This window comes from Mustela putorius, unplaced genomic scaffold (assembly GCF_011764305.1).
Source record: "Mustela putorius furo isolate JIRA1106 unplaced genomic scaffold, ASM1176430v1.1 tig00000487_pilon_pilon_pilon, whole genome shotgun sequence".
NCBI classification, from domain to species: Eukaryota; Metazoa; Chordata; class Mammalia; order Carnivora; family Mustelidae; genus Mustela; species Mustela putorius.
Genome location: NW_025421399.1, coordinates 4,608,749 through 4,623,194, shown reverse-complemented (window position 1 = coordinate 4,623,194; position 14,446 = coordinate 4,608,749). Strand labels below are relative to the sequence as shown.

Genomic DNA, 14,446 nt, shown 5'->3' with positions numbered 1-14,446 from the left:
TCACTGTCTTTCTGTCAAATAAATGAATAAAATCTTAAAAAAAAAAAAAAAAAGGCCCTGAGATCATGACCTGAGCCGAAATCAAGAGTTGGATGCTTAACCGACTAAGCCATCCAGGCACCAACATCCATATATTCCTATGTGAAATATTTGTACCCTACTCAGTTGGATCTGAAAATATATATTACCATGTAATAGGTGTTTATAATAATTTTTCTACTATATGCGAGTTTCCACTGGGATAAGTTTTTGGCATTTAGTATGTTTTATAAACTTCAAAAATGCTATGAAGAAAACTGTATATAATGGAGGACATAATGTCCTTCTCAAACCTTTTATCCTTTTAATTTTATTTACATTTGTTGCTTAAGTTATCTGTTTATACCAGAAAAGGAGACGATTATTAACACAAAGCCAAAGAAAATTCTAATTTCCAATTTAAATTTCCTACCCAGTTTACCTTCTGAGCATTTTTTCTCCCCAGCCATAAACTTTAAAAAATTATTTAAAAGTTCAAGAAATCTATATATCATAAAATTTCTCTAAATTATGAGGTTTATAACAAAGTTATGTTTTTTTCCCTGTTTACTTTCAGCTCCTCATTTATTCAGTGCATGTTATGTCTTAGATTCTCTTCTAGACTCTGTAACAGAGCTAGACAGATAATTGCTTGCCTTTATAGAGCTTGCATTCTAGTAAGAGAGATAGATTGTAAGCCAATACATGTATAAGGACAGATTGCAATAGGTCATAGGAAGAAAAAAATGAAGCATGGTAAGGGGATTACAGGACAATGATATATGGTGCTATTTACTAAAGTGTGCTCAGAGAAAAGAGGTGACTCCTTCATGAGCCATGCAAAGATCTGGGGGTGAAGTGTTCCTCTAGGTAGAGAATAAATAAAGAAGATACCAATTCATGTATTGTTGTATGGTAAAGAAGTGTTGGGGTTGCTCAGTCGTTAAGCGGCTGCCTTTGGCTCAGATTGTGATCCCGGGGTCCTGGAATCAAGCCCCGCATCGGGCTCCCTGCTTGGTGAGAAGCTTGCTTTCCCTCTCCCACTCTCCCTGCTTGTGTTCCCTCTCTTTCTGTGTCTCTCTCTGTCAAATAAATAAATAGATCTTTAAAAAAAAAAAGTGCTGCTGTAGACAGATCAGCCTTATTCATTGCTAGAAGTTCCATATTTGGATAATGAGCCTTTACTGATACATAGGCAAAAGCTGTGTTTGGCAAGCCCCTTTGAAAATTATTTCTAATTTATTATTTCACTAGTACTTTAAAATACATAATTTTTATTATTTACCTCTAATTATAGAGCAGCATCCCAGATATTTAACTAAACAGAAGCCTTTGTTTCAGCTTAATTTCATGAGTTTTTTTTCTTTTTGTCTATCCACAATCACTTTTCAGAGGAAACAATAGATCCTGAATAATTTGAAACCAAAAGATTTCCAAAAACTACATTTGCCTTCTAGTTCAGTCTGTCTTCTTACAACCAGTGCCTGTTAGAAAAACTTACCTGTAACTTTTAAGGGATTGCAGGGAAGTTACAAATCATTAAGCTAATCCTAGATAGTATATGGCCATTTCTTGGGAGTTCCTGGTTTTATAAATGCTGTTTCTGTATTTTCTGCCATCTTCATTTTATTAAGAACAATCCCAATATTTTTTTTTCCTAAACTAAACTTGACTTTTAGAATTCTGAACTTTTGAATGATAAACTAGGGAACTACTAATTGGTTTCATATAACCCAAAGCCTCAAACCTCAAGGTGAGAGAAACCGTTCTGGGAGCTGTGAGTGTGGGGAGGAAAAAAGTAGCTGAGGAGGGACCCTAAAGCCAGTTTAGTGCTGCAGAGGAAAAGGGAATCACTAGCCTGGAGCTACAGTCAGTCCCCCTGCAGGTATGACATTGGTGGGTCTGCTCAGTGCTCAACATGCCACAGCATTGGTGGCCAACTGAACCTGACTTCCCCAAAAGTTTTTAAACTCAACCTCTTAATAAAAGTCAGAGCACAAGTAGTTTTATGTTACAGAAATCATTCTTCTCTCACTTTTCCTGCGATTGTTATTCTATAAAGCCATTATTAAAACTTGAAAATGTGTTTTTTGAGAATAAAATAATTGACTTGTCCTTTATGAGTTATAACTTTGTATAGATTTCTCCTCTGTCATTTTGGTGGAAACGTAGGTTTTCTTTTCACAGTTAATGTATTTATCATGAGTTGTGTATACCTAGGTTAAGTGTGAGTATGATTACATCAATATTTGACCTATTGTGGAACATTATTCATTGCGACCCTGTGTTGTTACTAATTCACATAAACACTATAAAGCAAAGCAGCATTTAGTTCCTATGAGAATAGTGCCCAGTGTTCTCCCTGTATATATGTAAACTGTGTCAACTTATTTTCCCATTAACTAGTTTTTTTATTTTAGGCTGAAAGAATATTCTCAGAGGTTAGAAGGATTGAGAATTACAGAGTTGAAGGCATGGAGATCTACTCTACAACACTTTGGCATCTTCAAAAGGATGTTGCTCTTTCAGTTCTTTCAAAAGACTTAACCGACATGGATAAAAATTCACCAGAGGTATGATAACTGAAATTACTTCCCTTACGCAGTTGTCTTCCAATCACCCCGGCCTAGAGGGAATGAAGCAAATAATTCAAACACCATTTAGCATCATCCACACTTACTTTTGCACCCTTCTGTACAGGCAGAGAGGGACTCAGAGAAGAGAAACTCCTAGAACATGTGCAGATTCATAAGCATATATTAAAATAAATTCAAGATTAATCAAGATTTGGCTATATTAAAACTGCTGTTGAGGCATCTGGGTGGTGTGGTCGGTTCAGCATCCAACTCTTGGTTTCAGATCAGGTTTGATCCCAAGGTCATGAGATCGAGCCCTGCGTCAGGCTCTGCACTCAGTGCAGAATCTGCCTGAGTTTCTCTCCCTCTCCTTCTGCCTCTACCCATGGCATGTGCATGCATGCATGCACTGTCTCTCTCTCACTGAAATAAAGAAATCTTCAAAAAAAAAAAAATTGCTGTTGTCAGCAGCATTAGTGTTCATTAACCAGAAATAAATGTAAATTGGAAAAAATGCTAATTTTGAATTAAAATAGTGTTTTTTTATTGTCATTGTAAGACATAGGCACAATTTATTTACATGCTCCAGTCCTATAAGAATTGTATTTCATTGCATCTCAAGAATAGTTAGGGTACTTTTATAACATACCTAATCTTAGAATTAAATTAAAAATAGTTAATTCTCACTATCCTTAGTAGTTATGATCAGTAGTTTCTGTAAACACTGAATTAACAAAGACTGGATCATTGCTCCTGGGGGAAATAGACACACACACACACACACACCTCTCACAGATTATAATCTTAAATCCTAAAAAGCAACACATTCTGGTAGATTTTATTATCTTTATTTTATATAAAAGAGAACACAAGGTTCAGAAGTGTTAAGGTGATTTGCCTGAGGCCACCCTATGACAGGTGCCAGGTTTAGGGTTCAGTCTCTGTCCTGCTGGCCTCAGAGCCAGAGCTTCTTGCCCTGCCCTGCCCTGCCCTGCCCTGCCCCCTACACTCTATACTCTGGTCAGCTCTATGAGAGATGAAAGAGGTATAGAATCGCCTTTCTTGACCTCAACTGAGAGTGTGCCTGGTGGACAACTCATATGTTGGGTGACCACTAAGGCACTCCCAAGTGTAGAGTCCAGTTTTACAAACCCTATAAATTTTTATGAGTAGACAAATTCACCAATATGAAATCATGAACAATGAGGATCAACTGTATCCATTAAAACTTTAGGGGGTGCCTGAGTGGCGTAGTCAGTTGAACAGCTAACTCTTGGTTTCAGCTCAGGTCCTGATCTCAGGGCTCCCCCTCCAGGCTCCAGGCTCAGTGCTAAGTCTGCTCCAGATTCCCTCTCCCTCTTCCTCTGCCCCTTCCTCATGTGCTCACGCTCCCTTTCTCTCTCAAATGAATTTTTTTTAAAAAGATAACTTCAGTTTTTGTTTTTCTGTTCTCATTGAGGTCTCAGTCTTGATTTTAGTCGTAAATTTGGTTTTGTTAGAAAAATTGAAACAAAATTTTAATTATATATTTGGTTTTTGTTTCCATCTTTTTTTAAGGCCTGGTGTGCTGCCGGAAACTGTTTCAGTTTGCAACGGGAACATGATATTGCAATTAAATTCTTCCAGAGAGCTATCCAGGTTGATCCAAATTATGCTTATGCCTATACTCTATTAGGGCATGAGTTTGTATTAACTGAAGAATTAGACAAAGCATTAGCTTGTTTTCGAAATGCTATCAGAGTCAATCCGCGACATTATAACGCGTGGTAAGTGCTAATGAAGTGCAAAGACTATGTCTTACTGATGGGACTGGTACTCAGGAAGTTTTCTTGTTAGACATCTCTTTATTGTCATGAGTCTGGTTACCAGTACTTCAGAATAGTATGTACTGGTTGATAAGTTGCAACCCCAGTTGTTTTTTTTATGTATGTATGTATGTTTTATTTATGTATGTATATATGTGAAATGTATACCTTTAACAAACTCTTAACTAATGATCAAATACTAGATCCTTTTCTCCTACCAAACTTTTGAAATAATTGATTTTGTTATTTGATTCATTTCTTTTTCTTAGAACACTGAAACAGTGATTCAGATAGAACATGGTTTGGAAAGTGGTGGGGACTAGTATAATCAACTATGGGCTGGTAGAAGATAAACATTGAGAACTGTCCACTAGTTGCTGCTCTTTACAGTGTTCTGGCTTATTAAATACTGGTCTAGTTCATTAGCTTTATTTAGAGCTCAGTGCTTCAGTTTATTAAGTAATGTCTCTATTGAGGAAGTTACCTGGCTCTTACATAGTTCACAAACGAAGAAGGCATTAAAAAGTTTATTCTTACTTCTGCCTCAACATTGTATCCACTGCTGACATTTTATTGTATTTTTCTTGACTGAATAGTTTTACCTATCAAGAAGTGTAATTCTGACATCATAACTCTGCCACAGTTTTTATGTTGGATATGGTGGGTTGTTTTTTTTTTTTAATCTTTTGAGGTAATCATTATAGCAGTTGAATTTTTATTCTGTCACTAAATCTGAATCACTATATTATTAAAACATATTTTTTGACCTGTGTATATACATTTTTTAATGAATTATATCTCATTTCTAAGTAGTTACATTATCTAAAAGATGGCCTGACAAGAAGTGCTAGCTAGCTTCTGCTGATATAGTGAACAGTCAAGCTTACTGATACTGCTGCCTTCTCTTCACATAAAGTACTCCGTAATATTTTAAGAACTCAGTTCTCAATAGGGACTTGTGTTTTTTAAATGTTTGGGTATGTCCTATAGTATAATAGTTGCATTCTTAAAAAAACCTTGCCATATCAAAAATTGTTGTAAAAATAATTACTTCAATTAGGAAAAACAAAAAGATTCAGATTGGCAGGCTTTTACAGGAAGAATTTAAATGTTGAGATATTTAGGTAACTTTAAGTACCTAATTAAACACTAAGTTAATTTATTTTATTATTCCAGCTCCGGGGTAAATAGTCTTTCTTTTGTTGTTCCACCATCGCCATTATTAGCACAGAACTTTTTATACCTTTTCTTCACCCCAAATATAAGAAGATATATTGTGCTTTCTTCTTACTCATTCATTTGGTGTTTATTCCCCCTTGTCATTACCTAGTTATAGCCAAGAGAGGTCTCCTTAATATAAATCAGTCACATTATGTTCATTTGATGTTTTGAAAATTCAGAAGAAATACCTGTATATTCAGTTAGTATGTTATTACATAGCCTTTAAAATTTATAATTTTTAAGTCCATAGGGAGTATGTTTTGATATAGTGAAGACAAGGGAAGCAGAACATGACACCATGCATATGTAATTATAATGATATATATGCATTTACACCAGTAATATGGAAATAGCATTGTTAAGAGTTTAGGGTTTAGAATCCTTATTAGTTGTATAACTTTGGGCATGTTATTTAACTTCTCTAAACTCATTTCCCTTGTTTGGAATGTAAGAGATAACAATATGTATCTCCTTGTTTCCTTCTAGGATTAAATGAGATAATTCACATAAAGAGTTTAGCAAAGTTATTGGCACACACATAATTAGCCACTCAGTGAAAATGAGCTGTTAAGTCTAGATTGTAATGATAGATTTAAGGATGTAGTTTCTTTTTTCCCCATTGTCAAAGTTCTATTTGATTGATTTGATTTATTGTTTTCACTTATAAAAGTGATTTGTCTAAAATGCTTTGATGAAAAAAGTTTCTAAAAAATAAAATGCTTTGATGATATTTTTTATCATGATTGATAGTTTTTTGCCTTCTCTGAGGCCACTAGTATTTCTCTTTAGTTTATTAAAATGCCAGATTCCATAACATACCCTTTTATTAGTTGAACTAAATTACCAGCCAAAAGTTCATATCCCTAAAATTATACTTTATTTTATACTTTCAGGTATGGTTTAGGAATGATTTATTACAAGCAAGAAAAATTCAGCCTTGCAGAAATGCATTTCCAGAAAGCACTTGATATCAACCCTCAAAGTTCAGTTTTACTTTGCCACATTGGAGTAGTAAGTAGTTTTCTAAATATTTTTCAGTGAATCTCCCTTTCAAAATGTGTTTGTTACTGACTTAATTGCTGTGGTGAAAATTAGGGCTTTTTGTCTGTTAATTTGTTTATATTCTAAGAAAAATACCATGGATTATTTTATAGCCAAAAATATCACGTTTTTCCTTGGCATAAAGAGAAATCACTGGAGTACCCTCATTCCTTGGGCAAGTCCATTTCTCTGAGCTTTCATTTTATAAATGACAAGTAATACCATCTTATCTAATAGGCCTGTTGTAAGACTCAGATGAGATACTTCATATTTCGAAAGCACTTTTTTTCATGTTAATATTTAGCTCCTAAATTGAGTAATTGTTATTTCAAGACAAATGCTTCCCAATGTTTTAGCTGCTGAGTGATATAGGTATGTCAAAAATTAATTAAAATTCTTTTTATTTTATTTTTTATTTAAATTTAATTAATTAACATATAGTGTATTATTAGCTTCAGAGGTAGAGTTTAGTGATTCATCAGTCTCATGATACCTAGTGCTCATTGTATCATATTCCCTCCTTAATGTACATCACCCAGTTACACCATCCCCTGAAACCCCTCCCCTCCAACTACACTCAGTTTGTTCCCTATGGTTAAGAGTCTCTTTGGTTTGTCTCCCTCTGTGATTTCATCTTATTTTATTTTTTCCCTCCCTTCCCCTATGATACTCTGCTTTGTTTCTTAAATTCCACATATCATTGAGATCATATCTTTCTCTGATTAGTTTATTTCACTTAGCATAATACTCAAGTTCCATCCATGTCACTGCAAATGGCAAGACTTTTTTTGGTGGCTGAGTATAGTATATTCCATTGATCTGTCTATGGACATCTGGGCTCTTTCCATAGTTCAGCTTGTGGACATTGCTGGTATAAACACTGGGGTGCAGGTGCCCCTTAAGGCCACTGCATTTTTATCCTTAGGATACTACTGCAGTTGCTGGGTCATAGGGTAACTCTATTTTCAACTTTTTGAGGCACCTCCATACTGCCTTCCAGAGTGGCGGCACCAACTTGCATTCCCATCAGCAGTGTAAGGGGTTTCCCCTTTCTCCACATCCTTGCCAACAACATCTGTTGTTTCCTGACTTGATTAATTTTAGCCATTCTAACCAGTGTGAGGTGGTATCTCATTGTGGTTTTGATTTGTATTTCCCCAATGCCAAGTGATGTTGAGCATTTTTTCATGTGTCTGTTGGCCATTTGAATGTCTTCTTTGCCAAAATGTCTATTCATGTCTTCTGCCCATTTCTTAATTGGATTATTTGTTCTTTGGGTATTGAGTTTGATAAGTTCTTTATATATTTTGGATACTAGCCCTTTATCTGATATGTCATTTGCACATATCTTCTCCCATTCTGTCTGTTGTCTTTTGGTTTTGTTGACTGTTTCCTTTGCTGTGCCAAAGCTTTTTATCTTGATGAACTCCCAGTAGTTGATTTTTGCCTTTGTTTCCCTTGACTTTTGAGATGTGTCTACCAAGAAGTTACTGGGGCCAAGGTCTAAGAGGTTGCCGCCTATGTTCTCCTCTAGGATTTTGATGGATTCCTGTCCTCACATGTAGGTCTTTCATCCATTTTGAGCCTATTTTTATATGATATAAGGAAATGGTCCAGTTTCATTGTTCTCCATGTAGCTGTCTAGTTTTCCCAACACCATTTGTTGAAGAGAATATCTTATTTCCATTGGATATTATTTCTTGCTTTGTCAAAGATCAGTTAACCATAGAGTTGGGGGTCCATTTCTGGGTTCTCTATTCTGTTCCATTGATCTATGTGTCTGTTTTTGTGCCAGTACCATACCGTCTTGATGTTTACACCTTTGTAGCAGAGCTTGATGTCCAGAATTGCGATGCTACCAGCTTTGGTTTTCTTTTCAATATTCCTTTAGCTATTTGAGGTCTTTTTCGGTTCCATACAAATTTTAGCATTCTTTGTTCTAGCTCCGTGAAAAAAGTTGGTGGCATTTTGATAGGGATTGCACTAAATGTAAAGATTGCTCTAACCATATTTGTTCTCTTAATCCATAAGCATGGAACATTTTTCCATTTCTTTGTGTCTTCCTCAATTTCTTTCATGAGTGTTCTGTAGTTTTCTGAGTACAGATCCTATGCCTCCTTGGTTAGGTTTATTCCTATGTATCTTATGGTTCGGGGTGCAGTTTTAAATGGGATTGACTCCTTAATTTCTCTTTCTTCTGCCTCATTGTTAGTATATAGAAATGCAGCTGATTTCTCTGCATTGGTTTTATATCCTGCCACTGTGCTGAATCCCCGAATGAGTTCTAACGATTTGGGGGTGGATGGAGTCTTTTGTGTTTTCCACATGTCATCTTCGAAGAGTGAGAGTTTGACTTCTTTGCTGATTTGGATGCCTTTTATTTCTTTTTGATTTCTTATTATTTCTGTTTACTTTGATACCTTTGATTTCTTTTATTTCTTCTGATTTCTGAGAGTAGGACTTTTAGTACTATGTTGAACAACAGTGGTGAGAGTGGACATCCCTGTCATGTTCTTGACCTTAGGGGGAAAGCTCTCAATTTTTCCCCATTGATGGGCTTTTCATAGATGGCTTTTATGATATTTTGAGGTATGTTTTCTCTATCCCTACACTGTGAAGAGTTTTAATCAAGAAAGGATGCTGTACTTTGTCAGCTGGCCTTTCTGATTCTATTGGGAGGATTATATGGTTCTTGTCCTTTCTTTTATTTATGTAGTATAATCATATTGATTGATTTGTGGATGTTGAACCACCCTTGCAGCCCAGGAATAAATCCCACGTGGTCATGGTAAATAATCCTTTTAATGTACTGTTGGAAACCTTTCACTAGTATCTAGGTGAGAATTTTTTCATCCATGTTCATCAGAGATATTGGTCTGTAATTCTTTAGTGGAGTCTTTGACTTGGGGATAGAGGTAATGCTGGTCTTACAGGAAGAGTTTGGAAGTTTTCCTTCCATTCTTTTTTTTTTCTTTTTTTTTTTTTTTTAATTGAAGTATAGTTGACACACAGTGTGACACTATTACATTAGTTTCAGGTGTACAACTCAGTGATTCAGTAGCTCCGTACATTATTCGGTCCATTTCTTTTTTTCAAACAGCTGCAGAAGAATAAGCATTAAATCTTTAAATGTTTGGTAGAATTCCCCTGGGAAGCTGTCAGGCCCTGGACTCTTGTTTGTTGGGAGATTTTTCATTATTACTTCAATTTCCTTGCTCGTTACGGGTCTGTTCAGGTTTTCTATTTTTGCCTGTTTCAGCTTTGACAGTTTATACATCTCTAGGAATACATCTACTTCTTCCAGGTTGCCTAATTTGTTGGCATATAGTTGCTCATATTATATTCTTATAATTGTCTGTATTTTTTTTTGGTGTTCGTTATGATCTCTCCTCTTTCATTCATGATTTTATTTATTTGGGTCCTTTCTCTTTTTTGATAAGTCTGGCCAGGGGGTTATCAATTTCATTAATTCTTTTGAAGAACCATTTTCTAGTTTATTGATCTGTTCTACTGTTCTTTGTTTTCTATTTCATTGATTTCTGCTCTAATCTTTATTATTTCTGTTCTCCTACTGGGTTTTGACTTTATTTGCTGTTCTTTCTCCACCTCTTTTAGGTGTAAGGTTAGGTTGCGTATGTGAGAACTTTCTTGTTTTTTGAGAAAGCCTTGTATTGCTATATACTTACCTCTTAGGACTGCCTTGACTGCATTGCAAAAGTTTTGGACAGTTGTGTTTTCATTTCCATTTGTTTCCATGAATATTTTTAATTCTTCTTTAATTTCCTGGTTGACACATTCATTCCTTAGTAGAATGCTCTCTAACCTCCAAATATTTGAGTTCCTTCCAAATTTCCACTTGTGGTTGAGTTCAACTTTCAGAGCATTGTGATCTGAAAATATGAAGGGAATGATCCCAGTCTTTTAGTTCTGGTTGAGACCTGATTTGTGACCCAGTATGTGATCTGTTCTGGAGAATGTTCCATGTGTATTCAAGAAGACTGTATTCTTTTAGTTTAGGATGGAATGTTCTGAATATATCCGTGAAGTCCATCTGGTCCAGTGTGTCATTCAAAGGTCTTGTTTCCTTACTGATCTTCTGCTTAGATAATCTGTCTGTTGCAGTGAGTAGGGTGTTAAAGTCTTCTACTATTATTGTATTGTTATCAGTGTGTTTCTTTAATTTTTTCATTTATTGGTTTATGTAATTGGTTCCTCCCATGTTAGGGGCATAAATATTTACAATTGTTAGATCTTCTTTTGGATTGACCCTTTAATTATGATATAGTGTCCTTCCTCATCTCTTACTAGAGTCTTTGGTTTAAAATCTAATTTGTCTGATATGAGGATTACTACCCCAGCTTTCTTTTGATGTCCATTAGCATGATAAATGATTTTCTGCCCCCTCACTTTCAATCTAGAAGTATCTGTAGGTCTTAAATGAGTCTCTTGCAGATAGTGTATGGATAGGTCTTGCTTTTTTATCCAATCTGATACCCTGTGTCTTTTGATTGGGTTATGTAGCCTATTTACATTTTGAGTAACTATTGAAAGATATGAACTTAGTGCTATTGTTATTACCTGTGAAGTCACTGTTTCTGTAGATTGTCTCTATTCCTTTCTGGCCTATGTTACTTTAGATCCCTTTTGATATTTCTTGTAGGGCTGGTTTGGTGGTCACAAATTCTTTTAGCTTCTGTTTGTCTTGGAAGCATTTTATCACTCCTTCTATTTTGAAAGACATCCTAGCTGGATAAAGTATTCTTGGCTGCATATTTCCTCATTTAGCACCCTGAATATATCATGGCAGTCCTTTCTGACCTGCCAGGTCTCTGTGGATAAGTCTGCTGCCAGGCTCATGTTTCTACCTGTGTAGGTTATGGACCTCTTTTCCTGAGCTCCTTTCAGGATTTTCTCTTTTGTCTTAGATTTGCAAGGTTCACTATTACATGTTGAGGTGTTGATCTATTTTTATTGATTTTGAGGGGGTTCTCTGTGCCTCCTGGACGTGAATGGCTGCTTCCTTCCCCAGATTAGGGAAGTTCTCAGCTATAATTTGCTTCAGTATACCGTCTGCCCTCCCTCTCTCTTTCTTTGTCTGGGATCCCAGTTATTCTAATACTGTTTTGCTTTATGGTATCACTTATCTGTTGATTTTCCCCTCATGATCCAGTGGTTGTTTATCTCTTTTACTCAGCTTCTTTATTATCCATTAATTCTCTCTTCTGCATCCTTTATCCTAGCAGTTAGAGCCTCCGTTTTTTATTGCATCTCATTAATAGCCTTTAAAGTCTAGCTTTGTAATTGTTATTCTGAGCTCTAGTTCTAGCATCTTTCTTATATCCATACTGGTTAGGTCCCTGGCAGTCAGTACTGCCTCTTGTTCTTTCTTGAGGTGAGTTTTTCTGTCTTTCATTCTTGCAGAAAGTGGTTGCTCTTCTATTTGTAGAATTGTAGCAGTTCTTTTCTTAGATCTTCAGTTGAGTTGTGTTTAAAATGATTTGATAGCTATCCAGCTAATTTCCTGGGGCCAGACAAAACTAAGATCTCCTACTCCTCTGTTGTCTTGGATATTCTCCCAAAACTAATTAAAATTCTAAAAGGTGATGTGAATCACCATTTTGCTTTTTAAAGAAACTGGGTTTTTTCCATGTAAAATAAAGGTTATCAGTTCAAATCTTGGTACATTTTATAAAAACAAAACGTAATGTTGTAATAAAGCAGCAGTAGCTTTGTTAGGCAACATACTATTTTTTTTTTACTCTGTGCAATAAAATACTTTGTTCATACTAGACTTATTCAACATGACTAACAGTCACTATGGACATTTCATGAATCTTCATGAGTCTCCCATAGACTTTACTGTTGAGGTGGGGAGACATTTACAGTCATAATGTGCCATGAAAACTTGAAAACATTATTTCTAGTAGGAGATAATGTTCATATTATTTGAATTGCTTTTAAGTTCTAAACAACTGAGTTACAAGAACTGAAAATGGAAAGCATTCTAAAAGCCCGTGAACACTGTTGTTCACACCCTTCTTCAGAACACACTAAACTTTAAACTTGTTTGACACATTTCTTTTACACAGCAAACAACAGCAAGCAATAAAAGCCTGACAAGTAATGCTGCTGTGTAAACATTGCAACTATTTCTGAAAAAAGCACAGGATATATACTCAAACCTGCCCAGTTCCATAATCTGTATCACAAAGATCACGTAATCACACACATAGCTATATACATATGTACGCAAGAATGTAGTAGAATGACAGTAAAGTCTAGTCACAGTAATTTACAGGCTCGGTATATATTTTACACTTGAAGGAAAATTTCAGTATTTTAGAATCATTTAATAGGTGTTATATATACTACACTTTATGAAATCTGAAAGATAATGAAATAAAATTTTTCCAATAATTTGATAATATAACAGACACTGTTTCCCCAAATACTTGTGCTGTCTGTCAATATGATCTGTTTGATCTTAGAACCATTAATCATAAAGACTGAGTGGAATAACTAGAAGAATGATGAGGGCAAAGATGATTACCAATTTGATTAACTCAACACAGATTTTGCATAAATTAACAGATCAGGAGTTGCAACTCAGTCATTAAAAAAACTCCATTACCGGTTATTTTGGTGCTGTAGGTAGAGTAGCACATGGTAAAAAATATGAAGTATCGTCTCATCAGTTAACACTTAATGAAAAGGTGCAGTATCTGGTAGAATGGAAAGGAGCAACTGCATCCTGATTGTTGGACTAAATATTATGTTCACTGCACTCTCATTTTCTTTTGTTCTCTCTCTTTTTTTTTTTTTTTAAGATTTTATTTATTTGAGAGAGAGAGCACACGCACACAGGAGTAGTAGAGAGGGACAGAGGGAGAGGGAGGTACTCCCCACTGGGCAGGGAGCCTAAGAACGTGGGGCTTGATCCCAGGACCCTGAGGTCATGATCTGAGCTGAAGGCACATGCTTAACTTACCAAGCCACCCAGGCACTGATGCCCTTTTTTTTTTTTTTTTTTTAAATAAATTTTATTTTTTTGAAAGCAAGAGAGAGTGCACTCTCGTTTTCTGTATACACAGTTCAAAGCTTTAATGGAGTTTGGCTCTTACTTTTTTTTTTAAGAAAGGAAAAGTTAAAAAAAAAAGTCAAAAGGAGATGATAACTAGCCCTAATATGTACGTGTCAATATTATGAATATTGTCGTAAAAATCTGTTTTTTAAAAATCAGAACAGAAACTTAATTTTTTTAATCTTAAGATGTATAGAATGTTTCCAGGATAGGATATTAAAAATTATTCAAATCCATGCATGGTGTAAGATCATTTTTCTAATTGGGTTGAGTCACTTGAGTCAGTGTTTGGATCACCATTTTTTTTTTTTAAGTGTTTGATAATAAGTTGTACCTCAATCAAAGAAGAAGTATGTTTGCTTTTTGAAATCTCATTTATTAGTTTCTCTGTAAACACGGTACCAGTAGTTCTTGTTCTTGCCTCTTACCCATGTCTTCCCTCCCTCCCTCCCCTCCCCTTCACTTCTCTCAGCGAGCTTGTGGGACTGGGCATACAATGTGAGGAAATTATGTGAGTTGGGAATTTCACTGTTCATTTTGGGAGAAGAATTACAGTTCTTTATAACATTTTCTAATTGTCATGGTAACTTTTTTCATAGTCAGATACTATGCAAAATATATCAACAAAGAATTTTTCTCATCACTTAAACAAATCAAACTTAAGTACCATTTGATACCCTTTAGTGAAGTTGGACATCTTTAAA

At 35.4% G+C, this 14,446-nt stretch overlaps 1 protein-coding gene across 12 annotated transcripts in view; it reads left to right on the top strand.

Moving 5' to 3' along the window:
* The window catches only part of CDC27 (cell division cycle 27), a 72,397-nt gene that overhangs the window by 44,730 nt on the left and 13,221 nt on the right, over positions 1-14,446 (top strand). For all 12 annotated transcript variants that reach the window (XM_045080858.1, XM_013045958.2, XM_045080857.1 and 9 more), the window contains 3 exons: positions 2,439-2,591; positions 4,152-4,360; positions 6,514-6,631. In XM_045080858.1, the coding sequence (XP_044936793.1) occupies positions 2,439-2,591; positions 4,152-4,360; positions 6,514-6,631 (480 nt within the window). The remainder of the gene's footprint in view (positions 1-2,438; positions 2,592-4,151; positions 4,361-6,513; positions 6,632-14,446) is intronic.